Below are 17,396 nucleotides of genomic sequence, written 5' to 3' on the forward strand. Positions count from 1 at the left end.
TGGGCGAGCCTGTCCATCTCCTCTTTTAGAAACTGCATTATTTGCTTGTTCTGGGGCAGATAGAGCTGGTTTCCTCACAGTGGCCACATGTGACTGTTCCGCTGCAAACAATAAATAGTTGCATATCTCAGCCAACAGACTGTGGCTTTTCCTGCTCTTTAGCGCCAATTCCGCTGTTATTGTGAGACTGGACCTCAGGTCACCAATAGGTCACCAATAACTTGGACTAATAACAAGATGATATCCTCCCTGCTGTACTTTCAAAAATACAGTATCAGATTGATAAAAAAAAAAAACGCACTTTTGCCTAAATTTAAAGTGAAATTTATTTGATATTTAGATACAATTATTGACTTTATGGCACACAAAAGACCCATAGAAAGAAGAGGCAGAAAATATACATTCATTACCACATCCCCTGAAATTAAAAGGTTGATTTGAAACAAGCACATTCAGGAAAGAAAAATAGAATGTCAATTTTATAAATTAAGGCATTTTTCAAAGACAACATTGTCTGGGATAAATTGACTCTTAAAAACGTTTTACTGTTGCTTTTACAGTTTTTGTTTTGTAGACTGCCACACTGAAATGCAAATACCAATTCATTCTTGACTGCACTTTAGGCCATAAACTCACATTTACAGTGAAAAATAGGTGACTGGAAATGAAGGCAGCTTTCCCATGATAATGAAAACAGTGTACAGACACAACTAAGGCAACATTACAGTATGATTGTTCACCTGAGAATATCATTCATTTAAAATGTCGCTGCAAAATCTCCTGATAAGTGTCCTATAAGGTGGCAGCCTTTGAACTGAGTAAATGTAAACACACATCAGATAACCATTCACTCTCTTTGGACAAGCCTAGAAGTCATTGAAAAGTACAGACAGAAGTCATGAATAGAAAATCAACTGAACAGTAAACTGAAAAACAAATAACAGTTTACAAACAGCCAGACACAGATAACAACCCAAGAGAAGAGGCTTGTATACAGACAAACACGATTGAAGCAAACACAAAAAGTGGCACCTCCACATGTCCTGGTTTGAGGCACATAGAATCTCTTGTACAGCCACTACTGTGCACTGTGTAGGTTTTGGCTGCAGCGTAGTCATTTTTGCCTAGTTTCACAATTGCACTTGTTTGAAATATACAAGTTGAAAAACAGGACCTTGTAACTGCCATGTCATTATTAAAAACAGTTAGCTCTTGTAACTAACATCTCTGTGAAGCAAAGGGAGGTAGCACTGACTGATCCAAGCAAAGGTCCAGCTTTTTGAACAGACTTGGACAGAGGTCTGAGCATTAAGGCAAAAAGGTGCTGGTGCTGAATGGGCATCACTATAAGGCTATACTGAATCTGTAAACATACAAAGTGAAGATAGCTGGGCTGTCTGGTCAACTAGCCCCACACCAGTAGAGCCAGATGAGTAAGACAAGTCTCTAGGGTGGGCATGGCGTGGTGCTGTTTGCCTTGTCACCACAGCTGTAGGGGTGTAGCACCATCTGTGGCTGTTTTTCTGTGGGGTGTTTTTCCCTCTGGGGACATCTGTTGGGGGGAGTTGAATGCTGCAATGTATGTGTGAACGTCTCTAAAATAAGGAGGAGTGCAGTTGGGGCGTGCAAGAGAGGTGCGCTTGTGTCATCACTGTAAACACTTGAGAAGCAACATCCAGAAATGAGCATGCACAGATCTGCCCAGCTCAGTCACCAAGAAAGCATCCACACCTGGGAGACGACTTGTGCATGTGTGTCACGGGCAGTTTGTGTAGACTTCTATTAAGTGGGATACCTGTCCGGGCATGATTGTCAGAGTTAATAAGATGCGGTGCGCTGTAGAGAAGTGATGGGGAGTGATGTGATGTGTTGTGGGAGGGAGGGAGATGGAGGGGGGTTACAATGGGCCAAGGCGCCAAGAGTGTTAGTAATCTCCTAAATGGAGGCTGTGGCAGGAAAGAACATGAGTATAACACACTCATGCCAAGGAATGCAACTACACTGCACAACATGTGTACAGTGAGGCAGGTCATGGAAAGACGTCTTTGTAACGGGAATGTTTTGGAGATGCAGACAAAACTGGTCCAACGCCTGCCACTGTGGAATGGAAAATCTAACATGAAAAGTCCGTTGCTGTTCCTGTTCCTTAGGAGTAGAGGGATCACCTACGATCATGGTGCAGACCCTTGTCTATTTTAGCCACATAAACGTGAAATAACCGGACTTTAGGGCAGTCTTGTCAGCAAAGATTGAGCATGTCTATGGGTGTGTGTATGTGTGTGTTTGTTTATTTATTTATTTTTTTAAGAAAGTCAATTCCTCAGTAGATGTCTAGGATTGGGTGCAGCTCTGGGATCTGCTCTCGTGATTACAGGTGCAGCAGAGCCCCTCCTCTATGGCCAGAATCAGTTAATCAGGTAAAACGTGGCATCAGAGAAGCGGTTTAAAAATCCATGGGCTTTCATTCATCGGCAGCACTGGTTCCTCGTACACCACCTTTTTTACGAAGCTGTGGGGAAAAGATATAGATTGGTTAGACATAATTAATCTAGATAGTTAAATGGAACATAGGCAGAAGAATAAATGTTTGGTTAGTTGTTAACATTTTAGACTAATGCCATTTGACAAATATTAAAAAGAAATGTATTTCAGATATTTAGTTTAAAAGCAAATTGCAAAAAAGTTGATAAACACCTTTTATTTCACATAGCCTGCACAGGAAAACTAGTCTTTCTGTCCTCACAATGAAGAAAGGCATCACTTAAATTTGACTCTACCCTCAGGCTGATGGCTGTAGAAAGTCAATTAATGTTGGAATCACAGGGCCCAATCCTGTAATAGAACAGTTCAAACTAACCCTGGACCTAAACAGTGGATAAGACACATCTGATGAAATTGTAGAAGGATTCTACCTCACCTACCTTCTCCTCAATCACAGTGCAGGCTTCTTCTGAACCACAGAAACCCATTTGTATGTTAATGAGGAAAAAGACCATTTTAAAACCAACCCCATTTCCCATTTTCTTGTGGCCTTCATTTTTCCACCAGTCCACAGTAAACATGAGAAGCATCAGTGTGCTGAGGTGGTCACTAGTGAGGACACCTCAGCACACCACATTCAGCGTGTGACCTCTCTGACCCCTACACCCAGGTTCAGGCTGCATTTGGCTGCTCACCACAGCACTTTGATGGTACCCACATGTTTACTTTCTTCAGCAGAAATGGGAAACACATGGTGAATTGGGCGAGATGGAGAGGGGGAGGCTAAACACAAAATGCTGCATGTTGGGAAGAAGCCAGGAATGTCTGGTACATTTTGGCCAGTCCAGGCCAGATTCCTCTTTTCTTTCCTTGTACAGCCAAAACTTCAAGAATGATATTTAAAGTTCTTCCAAGTACAATTGAACCAAGTTTGATACAAACACAGAAACTAAAGCCCACAATTCAAACAGGGCTTGTTTTGTTCTGTATGAATGCTCTGAATTCACATTTGTTTGGACAAAACACCTACATTGTTTTGCAGTGTAGTAGAATACTTTCACATGTATACACGTATACATGTATGTCAGACATTACCAGTTAACAGAAAAAGAGTGCAGTCAAGCAGACAAAATATGAGAAGTGTACAGCAGCCCAGAGAGCGAAAGAGATTGGAGAGTGGAGGGAGAACTTACAGCCACACTCAACACTACAGGCCAAGCTACTCCTCTGCTGCCTTTGTGCCCCGCAGACTGCCTTTCTTACGCATCTAAGCAAAATTAGAATGAAAGCAATCACAGAAATAATTATAGTTTGTTACAGCTCAGAGATGTAGAGTTATACTGATTATACAGATTATATAAAGCACAGAGTATGAAGATGAGCTATTGATTTGATCATTAATGAATCAGACTTTAGCAACAGCACATTTCTAATTTCTACTCACCTCATCCAGTTCCTTTTGAGTCTCTGCCTCCATCCGTCTGATGTCATCCATAGTCAGCTCCACCCACTTATCGATCCAGCAAAAGAGCTGGCGATGAAAGTTTGTGAAGATCCTCTTTTCTTGCTGAAGGTCAACATAGACAATCAAATAACAGAATATGTATTGAACTGACTAATTTGTCCGATAATGCACAGCTGTAAGCACAGACCTCATGAATGAAGTTCTCCACTTTGGTCTGCAGGCCCCACCACTTAAACTTCACTGTTACCAGCTTATAGGCACACATCTTCGGGCAGTTCAATTCTTTCTGAAATGGGAAGCAAATTGGCATTTAGTAGATTTCGCATGCAAATAAGAAAAAAACAAAAAAAAAACAAAACAAAAAAAACAATTTCCTGGAGTGAAATGGGAATATTAAAGATGACGGCAGACTAATACTGGCCACTTGCAAAGCTTCAAATGATAATACAAAATACTTTTGGGGAGGCAGTGTGATGAAATAATTATTACTACGAAAATATGCCACACTTTAAATTGCAATGCATTTTTGAAAGTGAAAGGGAGCTTGCTCTGAGCACTGCTCAGAAGAGGAGAGGGCTGAGGTGGAGGCAAAGTGTATCTAAACTCTAGATGAAGAGCCCATTTGGCAGCCTCCGCCCTGACAGCGACACGCTTCCCAAAAGGAAAGCCTTTGTGGCCGCGGAGGCAGAAGAAACAGCCCCTGTAAAGTGAGAAGGGTGCAGCGCAGCAAAGCTGCTTACATTATTAACAGCGAGGCCCTGCTCGCCCTCCGTGAACACCTGTTTAATTAATCACTTCATTCTGGCTCGGCATTCTCCAGAAATGCCACAGACCCGCCTCAATCACCCTCATCCCACTGCCGTTTGATGCTGCGATCATGGAAGAGCGGCAGAGGAAACGAGACGCAGTTCTAAATTTGCAGTGGGTTTAGAAAAGTTGTCATCGCTAAAGGAGAACTTCACATGAAACGGATTTGACATCAAAACACTTACGGTGACATTTCTTCTCTGCCTCTATGTGCCCCACTCAAAGGAGCACAAGTTTTCAGAAATACAAAGGGTACTGATATGCGAGCATGTGTGCATGCAGAGATAGACAAGAGTTTTATTGCTCTGAGAAGCTGGCAGAAATTGTGCCTCTGTTGTCACATAACTACTTTTTTCACCTTTTCAAAACAGTCTTTTTCCATGTCCACAGCGGACGAGAAAGTGATCTAATTAAAAACACAAAATGCAAAGTTGTGCTTCTTTATTCAGACTTTTTAAAAGCTGCCTTTGTTCTTTCAAATTCTTTCAATGTTTTGAAGCAGAGGAAACTTTCCTGTGGTGAACTTTGAGGGCTCCACCATAAAAAATAAAATGCTCCATGTTTCTAGGCAGAGCAGGACCTACTTCAGAAGCTTCAGGTTAAAATTGGTTTTACACAGAAAAGTAATGAAACGTCTATGGCTTATTGACATTTTCTTTGCATTACATGTGCAAAGCACTCCCAGTGTATTCTACATAAAATCATCTCACAGTTAAACAGAAAGTCTAATCCTTTTTTCATTGAGAAATCAACACATAGAAAACACAAATTAATTTGAGGTTTCATTAGCACTCAGTACCTTCCAGATAGGTCCAAGTGGTCCTCTGCCAGTCTTCACTGATTTGAATATGGCCGGGTCCTCATCAGCTTTATAATCCTGCAAGGATAGAACAAGACTGTGTATAGCTGTATTCCTTCTACAATGGCCCTGTGCTATCGCTAACATTTGGAATTGAACTTGCCTTAAGATTTAATAAATCATACAATTGAGAAGGCTATCATGTAGACTGCACCTGATTTTAAAAAAAAAATTACACCTCGCCACAGTGGCTTGTATATTACACACAAAAGGAGGAAGTATTTGAATATATAAAAAGAGAAAGAAAAACAGCAACACAAATAAATCAAATGACTTTCAAATTATCAACAGCTCAAGGGCCTAGCAATTTTAAATAAATCATGATGTGCCTGCAGCTAAAAGCTACTTTTCAGGGCTATTGGACAACAGGAGGGGGCCTGGTGCGTAGCTGGAGAGAGAACACCACCTCTACATACAAAGCACACACAATTATTTGCAGTTTTAATGCAGAAAGCGCCATCACTGTAACAATCGGCTGCAGCGCACTAATGAGCTCTGAGAGTGCCACGAAGACGAAGCGCACATCTTCTTTGGTAAGACGAGTGTGTGCGTGTGTGTGTGTGTATGTGCTTTGGTAAGACGTGTGTGTATATGTGTGAGTTTGGCTGGTTCTGGTGTAAGCAGCAGTGTGCGCCTTAATTACACTAACAAACTCATGTGTGCTGGCGGTCCGCCCCAGGCCCTGCAGCCATGCCTCAGGCTCAGGGCTGATAGGGCCCTCAGACACAACACACATGTCCGCCTCGTTAGCCCCACCGCAAACAAACACACACACACACACACACACACACACAGACACTCATACACGCACAAGGGCCGCAGCCAAATGAGGCAATGTGATGTCGAATAACAGCAATCATGTGTAAGCCCTTCAAATAAAACTTCAATGATTCAGGAGTGTGATTTGAAATTTCGCAATTTATAATATATATATATATATATATATAGACTGTTACATGTATAACATCAAATGCCAAGCAGTTTTCAATGAAAAATGAATTAGCAGTAATCACAATGGGAAAATTATAGTTACTCCTGAGAGGTCAGAATAAATGGCTGTATCTGGCTTAAAATTACACCAAATCAAAAGAAAACTCACTGCAAACTAAAAGTTAAAACGATTTGCTGAATATATAATAAAAAAATCTCAGCCATTAAGGTTTGCGCTTAAGTGTCAGAATTAAGAACATCTCATAGCCCACACTGTCCCAATGAAAGGAATATATTTCTATCACATTTGCCTTTGAACCTTCTAACTTCTAAAGTGCACTGATAGTAATGTGCTTAGGGTTTTAGCCTATGACGTAATAATATTGAGATCTCTTTGTGTGTGGTCAATACTTACAGCAGCAGACACCTGTGATCTGTCTGCAATGTCAATGGGCACAACTATTCTGGACGCCAACGTATCCTTGTCCAGTTTGTGCACCTGCAAGTGAAGAGACCCATTATACAACGTTCAGTTTTGCTAGTTTAGGAATGATGGGGAAAAACTGATGCAAGAATGCAAATACAATTGTGCTTACATTGTCTTGCTCGCCAAGGTCTGGTTTGTGCCATGTTACGATTTCTAAATGGAAATTATCTTTCATATATTCATTCTAAAACAAGAAAAAAAAATAGTAACTTGTATATATATTTGCAAAAAAAAAAAAAAAGATCAAAATCATTAAACTTACTGAAACAACTGGATAAAGGATGGCATGAAAAAATATATATATATATATATTATTAGTATGTTTGAAAAGCCACACTGTTTTACATGAACAAACATTGTGTTACTATACACTTTACAGTAGACACTCACCAGTTCTGCAGTAGGGGTAGGCATTCCAGGCTTCTTCATGAAAAACAAGCGACCCTTCAGGAGCTATGAGCCTCACAAAACTGGGGACTTTACTGAGAAGGTAAAACGCAAAGATTCAAGCCACAACTTACTACTAAAACAACATTACCCTCTAGTGGTAGTACCAAGTAATCACACTAGGAAGAAACGTTTAATTTCCATACCTTTTTAAATGGTATATTTTGTGTGTATATTGTCCTTTTTGGCCATCTTTTTCATAAGGTTCATTCTTAAGGACCTCAATCCCTTCTCCCCCACCGGTTTCATTTTTACTTGCTTCAGCCACTGAGAACAACTGGCCCACTTGATACTGAAAGAAAAGTAGCAGAAGACACAAAATATAGTTGCTGATAAACACATGATAAGGAACATACACATGTATAACTAATGTCAGAGAAAACGATAATACAAATGCAGTAATACATTTTTCACAAACTGGATACACTCAAGCCTTCTCCACTTGTATGATTCAATCAGTGTGACAATGAATGATCTGTTGGATAAGATCTTCAAACATCAGACAGTGAGAAACTGTCCAAATAATCAATTTATTTTTAGAGAGCTGTATGTGATTGCTGATTGACAGTGGAGACAAAATCTCAGAGCATTTTGTTATTCAGATGAACAAAAAACAAACAGACACATACTGAGGTAACACTACTCAAAAGTGAGTTCAATGTGCTCAATAATACTTAAACAGTACTCACCTCCTCAACACTACAAGGTAAAATAACACGGCTGCAAAAAGAACATGGAGAAGTTGTAAAATTTGGACATAATCAAGACAAAGAGTCAAACAAACTAACTATTAACTACTATTATTACTACATTTATTTTGAAACAGAGGAAAAAATACACATTTGCTTTTAGAATAGAAAATGCAACAATCCACAAAGCTTAATGACACACAAAATGAGCGCTTTTGTGTTGGGCTTGGTCACTGCATCAGTAACAAACCCTGTGCTCATCACTGACCACTAACCACACACCACACACCACACAGCACAGCCACCTGCTGCAGAGGAACCTAAAGCTGCTTGTGCATTTGAGCCTCTTTTTAATAACATGTCTTTGGATCAAACAGATGGAAAACGTGTGACATTTTTGTGACATTTTCCTCAACACTTTATAATATCGGTCTAAATGCCACAGCGGGGTTTGATAGAATCTTTTGGCTAAAAATATGAAAGGAAAGGAGCGTCTTTGTCCTCAGCAAGATAAACAAAATAAATCCTAAAGAAGTGCAGTCACGAATATACAAATTCATACAAAACTTTTGTCTTATTCGCTGGCTTTAAAATGAGATGGCACCATAATCAGTTTCACAACAACTTTCTTATAGCAAAACTTTATTGAGGATTTGATGGACATATTACAAATCAAGAGTGGTTGTATTGTTCTCTATAGTGTAAACAAATAGGATTACACTGCCAGAGGCCATAGAGAATCAAGATCGCCATTCAACAGGTAGTCACGCCAGGATTAAATGTAAGATCGGAGTTTAAGCGTGTTAACAGTGTTTAAAGTCCTCATAACAACTCCTGCTACACTGTTTATGTAATCCAAATTAAAGCACTGAGTCACCGAGTTAGCATTTAGCTCTGGTTACCCATGCAATGTTTCAGATACAACCAGGAAGGGGCTGATTTTCTGAATGAAACTAAGAATATTCAAGTTTTTACACAGGGACAATAACTTTCCTTGTCTGTGTATAACCGACAGATGATTTATTTGCTGTAAAGTGTCGTAAAAGTTGAATGTACGCACACTTGGGTTAACGTTAGCTTGATGCTCAAACTGCTAATATGGCTTAGCCGCTATGTGATTTGATAGATCGGGATAACATTTTAAGATAGGATTAGACAGAGAAAGTTAACCCTCGCCGTGAAGGTACAGGATTAAAGAATTTAAGTATTATCTCTGTTAATTTCAGTAAAACATGGGCAGCTGTCATAATGCTGTCAAAGAGCCGGTAGGCCACAATAGTTTGTGCAATCCCACCCTTTCCTCCCTCGTGTGACTAACGGTGCGCACGGATACCTCCTTTGTACTCCGTTATTCAGCAAAAAAAAACACGAAAACCTTTAAACAACACGTCAAATAACAGGCTAAATCGATGATAAATGATCGTTTAGATGCAGCAGTGCACTTACTATTCCTTGATGAGGACCATGGTTGCTCAGTGCAGACTCGACTCTCGGTCACGGCACTTCCCAGAGACCGTGCCGCTTACTGAAGCTGACGTCACAGCCCCTCCCCCCAGCGCGAGCGGAACCCCCACTCCTCCTCACATGTACTGGGACTACTTATAGGGAATAATCCGAGCCTCTTTAAAGTTTACTACATACAATAGTCCTTGATGGATTGTGTAAGAGGCTGGTATTTAAAGAAAGCTGTAGGGGCGACAGTGGCTCAGTGGTTAGAGTGTTGGTCCCCCAACCCGAAGGTCGAGTCCCGCTCGGACCAAGTTCTGTCGTTGTGTCCTTAGGCAAGACACTTCACCCACATTGCCTAATATGAAAGTGGTGTGTGCGCGAATGACAGGTGGTGGTCGGAGGGGCCGATGGCGCAGGTTGGCATCCTCGCTTCCGTCAGTCTGCCCCAGGTCAGCTGTGGCTACAATAGTAGCTTACCATCACCAATTGTGGAAATGAATGAATAATGACTATAGTGTAGTGCTTTGAGAGGCTTTGAAAAAGCGCATTACAAGTGTAAGCCATTATTATTACTAAAACCTACTAAACTTGGTGGAACATGTTAACAAATCAGTGGGTAAATAAATCAAAGGTTAGACAAAGTAGTAACCAAGTGTAGGCCTATATTAATATGCATCATCATTCATATATAGCCTTCAGTGGAAACCAGCAGTTGACATACACTATATCAAAAGACACATATGCTTTTTTCTCACGGTCTTGCATGAAATCAGACTCAGCTTTTCCTGCTTTAGGTCAATTAGGATTATCAAAATTATTTCTATTTGCTAAATGCCAGAATAATGAGAGAAGGATTTTTTAGACAATTTTTCACTACTTACTTAGAAGTTTACATGCGGTAAGATTAATATGCATTTAAACAATTTGGGTCTACAGTAACACCTGTGGATGTATTTGAAGGCACACGTGAAAAACACTGCTTATTTGTGTAACATCATGGGAAAGTCAAAAGAAATCAGCCAAGATATCAGGAAAAGAATTGCAAACTTTTCTGGTTGTCTGGTTCATTATTGGGTGCAATTTCCAGATGCCTGAATGTGCAGCGTTTATCTGTTAAAACAATTATACACAAGTGTAAACACCATGGGAATGCCCAGCCATCAAACAGCTCAAGAAGGAGACAGGTTCTGTGTCCCAGAGATGAATGTGCTTTAGTCCAAAATGTATATATCAAGTCAAGAACAAAAGCAAAACACCTTATGAAGATGCTGGCTGAAGCTGGTAAGAGTGTCCTCCATAGAAAAGAGTACTGTGCCAACATGGGCTGAAAGACTACTTTGTCAGGAAGACCCCAAAAGAAACATTAAAAAAAAGCTAGATTACAGTTTGCAAATACACATAGGGACAAAGACCTTCATTTTTGCAGACATATCCTGTGGTCTGATGAAACTAAAATTGAACTGTTTGGACATAATGAGCATCGTTACATTTGGTGGAACAAGAGGCCTGAGAACACCATCCCAACTGTGAAATATGGTGCATGATGTTGTGGGGTTGTTTTGCTGCAGGAGGGACTGGTGTACTTCACAAAACAGATGGCATAATGAGAGAACATTATGTGGAAAGTTAAAGCTTTGGTGCAAATGGGTCTTCCAAATGGACAATGACTCGATGTATACTGCCAAACCGGTTACAAAGTGGCTTAAGGATAACAAAGCCAGTGTTTTGGAGTGGCCTTCACAAAGCTCTGATCTCAATTCTATTGAAAATGTATAGGCAGACCTGAAAAGGCATATGCGAGCAAGGCAGCCTATAAACTTGGCTCAGTTACCTGTTCTGTCAGAAGGAATGAGCCAAAATTTCTGCTAACTATTGTGAGAAGCTTGTGTAAGGAAATCCAAAATGACCCAAGACATACAGTTTAAAGGCAAAGATATCAAATACTAATGAAATTTATGAAAACGTTTGACTTTGAAGAAAGTACTGAAAAATTCAAACATATAAGTTAGCCATAATAAGAGAGACTCGAGAGCCCATGACACAGCCATGGATTTGCCTGAAGAAGTTTCCTCTAAACTGGAAATATGTGGTATTTAAACACATTTCCAGCAGTTTGCAGATTTGGTCAGGTGACAGTTTAGTTCTCTCTTGTAGCTTAGTATGCTGCAGTAATGTCCTCTTTGTTGCCTTCACAGCTACTGATGTGGGGATATAAGTGAAAAGAGAGGTCACATCAAATGAAACTATGGTCTCATCTGAATCAAATTGGAGATGCATGACTTTGCTCACAAATTCTGCTGTGTTCTCAATATGGTGCTCTGTGTTGCCCACCAGAGGAGCTAGGATGGTCGTCAGATGTTTGGGCACATTGTAAATGATGGAGTGCTACATACAGTGGGTCTGAGGGGTACTCCTTCTTTGTGGAACTTTGGGAGACCATAGATGCAAGGAATGGAGTCACCAGGAGAGAAATAAGCTTATTGTTTCTAATGGCAGTTTCTGCAGCTTCAATGTAGTCCACTGGGAATGTGGTTAGACGTTATGGAGAAGTTGAGTCCTTTGGAAAGTACCTCTTTCTCTGTCTGCGTGAGGTCACGGTCAGATAGGTTTTTCATCCAATAATCCCTGTTCACAGGATGGCCGTGTGCATCCCCTTTTCTTCTGTCTCCTGATCCCTGTGTTTAGGTTGTTTTTGGAGTTGCATAAACTTCCTTACGTGCTGTTCTTTGGTTTCCTTGTGTTGTTTCAACTGCCCTGTGGCTATGAAATTGTTAATCCTCTGAGCTATTTCAATAAGTCTGAAAAAAACACTTATTATGGGGTGTATGAATATGCTACGTATGTCTCAGGCACAGTGCACCCTTAATGTAGCTCAATAGACCTAACCTACATACAGAAACTGTAAACAAAAGCTGTTTCCAGTTTCAGTATAGTTAGCTCCTTCCTTCAGATAGATATAAGGCACTGCCAACCAGTAATTTGACCAGAAGTGAAGAAGCGTCTTGAGCAGGGAAACGGCTGGACTCCTACAGCTTTTTTGTCCAGTTGACAGATTTTAATTTTGGCTTTTACAATAGATCAGACCTGGATGACGGAGGGATTACACAGACATCTACATCTGGTGTCTAAAAACTCCATCTCTCATTATTCTGTCATTTAGCAAATACAAATCATTGACCTAAAAGAGGAAAAGCGTAGTCTGATTTCATGTCAGATAGTGAAAAAAGCATATGTGCCTTTTTAGATAGTGTATGTAAACTTCAGATTTCAACTGTATGTATTAGAGTAAAAATAGGCCTTCTGTATATTTAGACTCCCGCAATGAGCCTGTATGAGCTATATGAGCCTGAAAGGCACCACCTAAAGAGTCAACTAAACAAACAAGCAAACATGATTTTTATTGAAACTGTTTACTGATAAACAACAGATGGTTGTAATGAAACTTCCATTTAACTCTAAAAAACATGGGCAAAAAACTTATACATTATACTTAACAGTGATTAGCAAGATAATCCATGCTTCAAAGCAAACACGCAATTCACAAAGAAACCAGGCAAAATGCCTGTTTGATTTCAATATAAAATATGAATTATCCCCCCACTATTGAATTTACAGGGTGCAGGTTTGCTTATTTTTTATATTATAAAAACGCTTATTACTGATTGTGAAACACTGGAATTAATTTACAAAACAAAATATTTTTTTTATATTAATAATAATAACAAACAATAATAGCAATTACAATAAAATTTAAAAACAACATAACATAAAGGAAACCAGTCAGAGTTGATGCATCTTGGCCCACACAAACAGCAAAGGTTTTCTGTGAAAATACATTTACCTGACACACAGTTATAACACAAACACAGTATCAGGTCATTGAGTATTTCTCATTGCCATTTACAGTGTTACGGGCACAAAGAAAACACACTCTCGAAAGCATTCATGTGCCTATGCAGGGTCATGCTCAATGACCAGCAAATCCTTCATGAACCAAACCAATTCCTCCAGCTCCTGCTTAAGTCATTCATAAAAGCATAGGACCATTTCAAATGTTCAGCATTTAGAAGAAGGGAAAAATCTTCCAGGTGACAGGAACTTGTATCCGTTACCAGCAGGTAGTCGAAACGAGCGAGCCCCAGGGCTACTGCTAGTTGAAATAGTGGGAGAGGGGGATACTTTTCTAGAGTTAGAGCAGTGTCCATTGGAAGAGTTTTTGCTGCTCCCTTCTAAATCTCGCAGCTCCAGGCTGTCGGAGGTCTCGCTGGGCGAGCAGTGGCGTGGGGACAGGTTTAGGAGGTTGAGTACATCCCGACTGGCAGATGTCAGGGCTCCAGAAGCACTGTGCACAGCTCTGAGAGGACCCAAAGGCTGCTGCTGGCCTGAAGCATTTGTCCAAAAGGTCTTTAGATTGTGTATAGCCTGAACTTTCTCATCAATGACTCCTCTTCTTAGTCGATCCAAGTCTGGGGCATCTGCGGATGTGGAGCATGCCGACCCCGTAGAGGAGTAGGACAGAGCTGGGGATGGAGCACTGCCAGCTGGAGACTGGTGGCCAGAACTGGGGGAGATGTTGCTGGGGGATCGAGAGATGTGACCACTGTAAGGGGAACTTGGATATTTTAGTTTGAATTGTGCACTGCTGTCCATTGTGGGTGAAGGATGACTGCCCTCCTTTTGAGAAGACTCAGAGACTGCAGGGCTGTTATAGCCGGAGCTTATCTTCTGTAGGGAGGACGAGCGAGAGGGAGGTTTTGGTCTGGGAGATGAGTGAGCGCGACCACTCGCACTACTGTTAGGACGGCTAAAAGCACTAGTTTCAGAGGAGCGGAAGGTGCTGCTGCGTGCTGTCGTCACTCCTGATGTTGCACCCTCTGGCCTGGCCCGCTGGAGGCTCCCCACAGCCCTCAGATGGGTGTGGGTTTCCTCTAAAATTTTCTGGGCCAGTTCCTGAGGATCTAAAGGGACAGCCTTTTCTTCCTGAGACTTGACAGTGCTGTCGGTCTCGGTGCTGGACTGGTCTGACTCCCCTGTGTCAGAGGTGTTCACTTTACCCACCTTCTGAAAGGGGGAGTTTGGGCTTGGTACGAGGCTGGTCTTTACAGGGGATGTGGGGGTGCTGACGCTACCTCTGGATGATATTGACACAGTATAGCCCCGCCCAGCTCCACTGGAGGCACTTAGCCCACGGCCCCCTCTGTGGCGCTGGCTGTGCCCTGGTGGCAATGGTAGAGAGTCGCAGTGGCTCCCCAGAGGTTCACTGCTAATGATAGAGAAGCCCTCATACTCCTCCTCGTCTCCTCGGGCTCCGGCTACAGAGGCAGCTGCCCCATGAGGAGAGGAGCGACTCCGAGGGACGTGATGCTTGTGGGCAGAATAATAGGCTGTGGCACCACCACGCTGCCGATGTGCAAGAAAGTCACAGTCTGATTTGGAAGCAAAGCTCATAGAAGATGCAACAGAGCTAAGGCTATATACAGAAATAGCATCTGAGGCCTGACTGTCCAGGCAACTCGGAGAAAATGGGAGGCTGGAATATCCCAATGGCAAAGGATTGGACACAGACTGAGCTGAGGCTAGAGACTCCAGGGAAGACGAGCTGTCCAAACTCAAGCGCTTAGGTAATTCAGTGGAGTCTATAAAAAGAGACAGAGAAAATATTCAGATTTAATGTACTATAGTGCAGCATTATATGTAGCACAATGAATAAACATAACTCAAAAACTGTGAGTACATACCAAACAGAGCCAGCAGAGACTGGAGAGCAAAGTGCAAGGTGCGGCGGTTGGCTAATTTGCCTGTCTTCAGGATCACTTCTTCTTGGCCTACCTCACATAAGTCAAATCCTGGACAACACGAGAGAGGAGGAACACGTCAGTATAATTATTATTATAATTACTGACAAGTTAAAACTGACTGTGTTAGAGGTATGGCTGTGTAAACCTACCGAGAGCAGCAAGAAATTCATGGCATCCTGGAAGTCTCCATAGCTGCACACTAATGGACACCTGAATGGGTAAGAGGGAGAAATCCTGCTCCTTTTCCCCAGTTTGGAGTTGAACAAGCACCTGGTGTAGCTGAAGAGCAGAAGAGCAGATAGAATAAGACAAGCTGGTCAATGCTTCAATTAGTTAAATTATTATTATTATTATTATTATTATTATTATTATTATTATTATTATTAGTTGACTGACTTATATTATTAGTTATCTTGACAAAAATATTTTCAGAACTAGTTGAGTTTGGAAAATGGTGGGTTTTCAGAGTGGCCTCAGAGCACACTTGACACATTGTGTGAGGATTTTATGGCTGGAAACAAAGAATCTCTGTCACAGTGGTATAACAGCTAAGAAAGGACTTTCTTACTGAGTACTGATCAACAGAGGCTATTTTTACGTCATACTTTCCCCCTAACCTCTAAATAACCGTTGACAAATCTCAGATAAGTAGTAGCAACGGAAATATAGATATATAGTAATAGCCAAAAAAGGATAGAAGAAAATTTCTAGAATATGATTGATACGTGTTAATGGTGCCGCAGGTTAAACATTAGAGAGAGGTTTGTGAAAGCACACTTACCATTGCCACCATATTTTTAACAGCCTTTAGAGTGCACAATGGGAGCAGGAAAGGAGAAAAGAAATTTAATTACATGCAAACAGATCATTCCCAGCTAATAAATGGTTCAACCCAGACATGACAGAAAAAAAAATCCAGCTAACAATAAAGAATAACTGACAATGTGAAACTCAACACATGTAAGTCACATGCCATGTGTTGCTGGGGATAAACTTCAGAAGTATTACTCTCCTCTAGAGTCACGAGTTAGTGTTAAAGAGAACAACTGAAACATTGTGGTGAGGATTTATTAAATGCTTGCAAACAAAACGTGACAGCACAAGCATTATACTTGTTTGTTGGTATAATCTTCTGATGTAGTAATTAGTAATTAAATTCCAACAGTTGAGTTCAGTTAAAAATGTAAATTACTGTAAGTGAAAGTGTGTAGATGTGATGCTTAAGTTGAGGTTGAAAAGACCTACCCGGTTAATTAGTTGCTCTCCAGCCTCCGATGCTGTTATGAGTTTACACAAAGCCTGCAGAGCTGGTGGCGGTAACCCTACAGACAAAAGTAACAAGAAATGTAAACAGTGTGACTTGTGAAAAGTATCCATAACATGGTGGTGACAAAGTTGGCATAGAGTAGCTGTCACATGCACTTACCCAGTAGTGACTGTAATGTGTTACTGCACTGCTGGAGCCTGTCTCCTGGGTCAGCGGTGGGGAAGAAGACCGCTGCAGGGAAACCAGTGCCCGCTGAGTCAAGACGGAAACCTACAGCTGTTAACAAAGACTGCCATCCAGGGACACCCCCCACCTTGTTCTCCACACTCTGCTGTGATGTGTACATAGAGTTACGCTGGCCATTCTGTATCCTCTGTAGAGATTTTTCCACCTACAATGACATAGAAAATAATAGTCTCAAAGGTGAATGTTTAACATTTTATGTCTGAATGCATTGGTTACAACATCTCACCAAATGCAGTAAAACTCTTAGTGCATCTCGTGCCCGATCAGGATATTGCAGAATCTCTGCTAAAGCTTGGCCAATCAGAGAAGATGGGCTGTTGAGCTTCACATCGTTTCCAATGAGCATATACCCTAAACATTTCAAAATATCATCAATAATTGAACAGACTTTCAGTTTGTGTTCTGAAGTCACAGTCACACCACATATTGAATAATGCATCATATTTGCAAAGATTTATGCATATTCCATAT

General features: G+C 41.0%; 2 protein-coding genes across 4 annotated transcripts in view; both read right to left on the reverse strand.

Moving 5' to 3' along the window:
- Positions 1-309: 309 nt before the first annotated feature.
- Positions 310-9,736, reverse strand: LOC117376708 (phosphatidylinositol transfer protein beta isoform-like). 2 transcript variants are annotated; one of them, XM_033973227.2, is made up of 12 exons: positions 9,612-9,736; positions 8,166-8,196; positions 7,623-7,768; positions 7,420-7,511; positions 7,292-7,299; positions 7,139-7,213; positions 6,958-7,041; positions 5,553-5,630; positions 4,134-4,232; positions 3,926-4,048; positions 3,675-3,748; positions 310-2,509 (listed from the first exon to the last, which is right to left on the reverse strand). In XM_033973227.2, the coding sequence occupies exons 1-11, from the start codon at positions 9,629-9,631 to the stop codon at positions 3,701-3,703; spliced, it is 804 nt and encodes a 267-aa protein (XP_033829118.1). In that variant the 5' UTR covers positions 9,632-9,736; the 3' UTR covers positions 310-2,509; positions 3,675-3,700. The 2 variants fall into 2 exon arrangements, with proteins under 2 accessions (XP_033829118.1, XP_033829119.1); XM_033973228.2 differs by lacking the exon at positions 3,675-3,748.
- A 3,272-nt stretch (positions 9,737-13,008) lies between these two features.
- LOC117375857 (tetratricopeptide repeat protein 28-like) overlaps positions 13,009-17,396 on the reverse strand; it is a 127,432-nt gene continuing 123,044 nt past the window's right edge. For both annotated transcript variants that reach the window (XM_055224048.1, XM_033972211.2), the window contains 7 exons: positions 17,152-17,276; positions 16,839-17,070; positions 16,658-16,734; positions 16,194-16,217; positions 15,562-15,691; positions 15,353-15,460; positions 13,009-15,250 (listed from right to left, as the gene is read on the reverse strand). In XM_055224048.1, coding sequence (XP_055080023.1) covers positions 13,671-15,250; positions 15,353-15,460; positions 15,562-15,691; positions 16,194-16,217; positions 16,658-16,734; positions 16,839-17,070; positions 17,152-17,276 — 2,276 coding nt within the window. In that variant the 3' untranslated portion in view covers positions 13,009-13,670. The remainder of the gene's footprint in view (positions 15,251-15,352; positions 15,461-15,561; positions 15,692-16,193; positions 16,218-16,657; positions 16,735-16,838; positions 17,071-17,151; positions 17,277-17,396) is intronic.

The sequence above is a fragment of the Periophthalmus magnuspinnatus genome, chromosome 9, assembly GCF_009829125.3.
Source record: "Periophthalmus magnuspinnatus isolate fPerMag1 chromosome 9, fPerMag1.2.pri, whole genome shotgun sequence".
Taxonomy (NCBI): domain Eukaryota; kingdom Metazoa; phylum Chordata; class Actinopteri; order Gobiiformes; family Gobiidae; genus Periophthalmus; species Periophthalmus magnuspinnatus.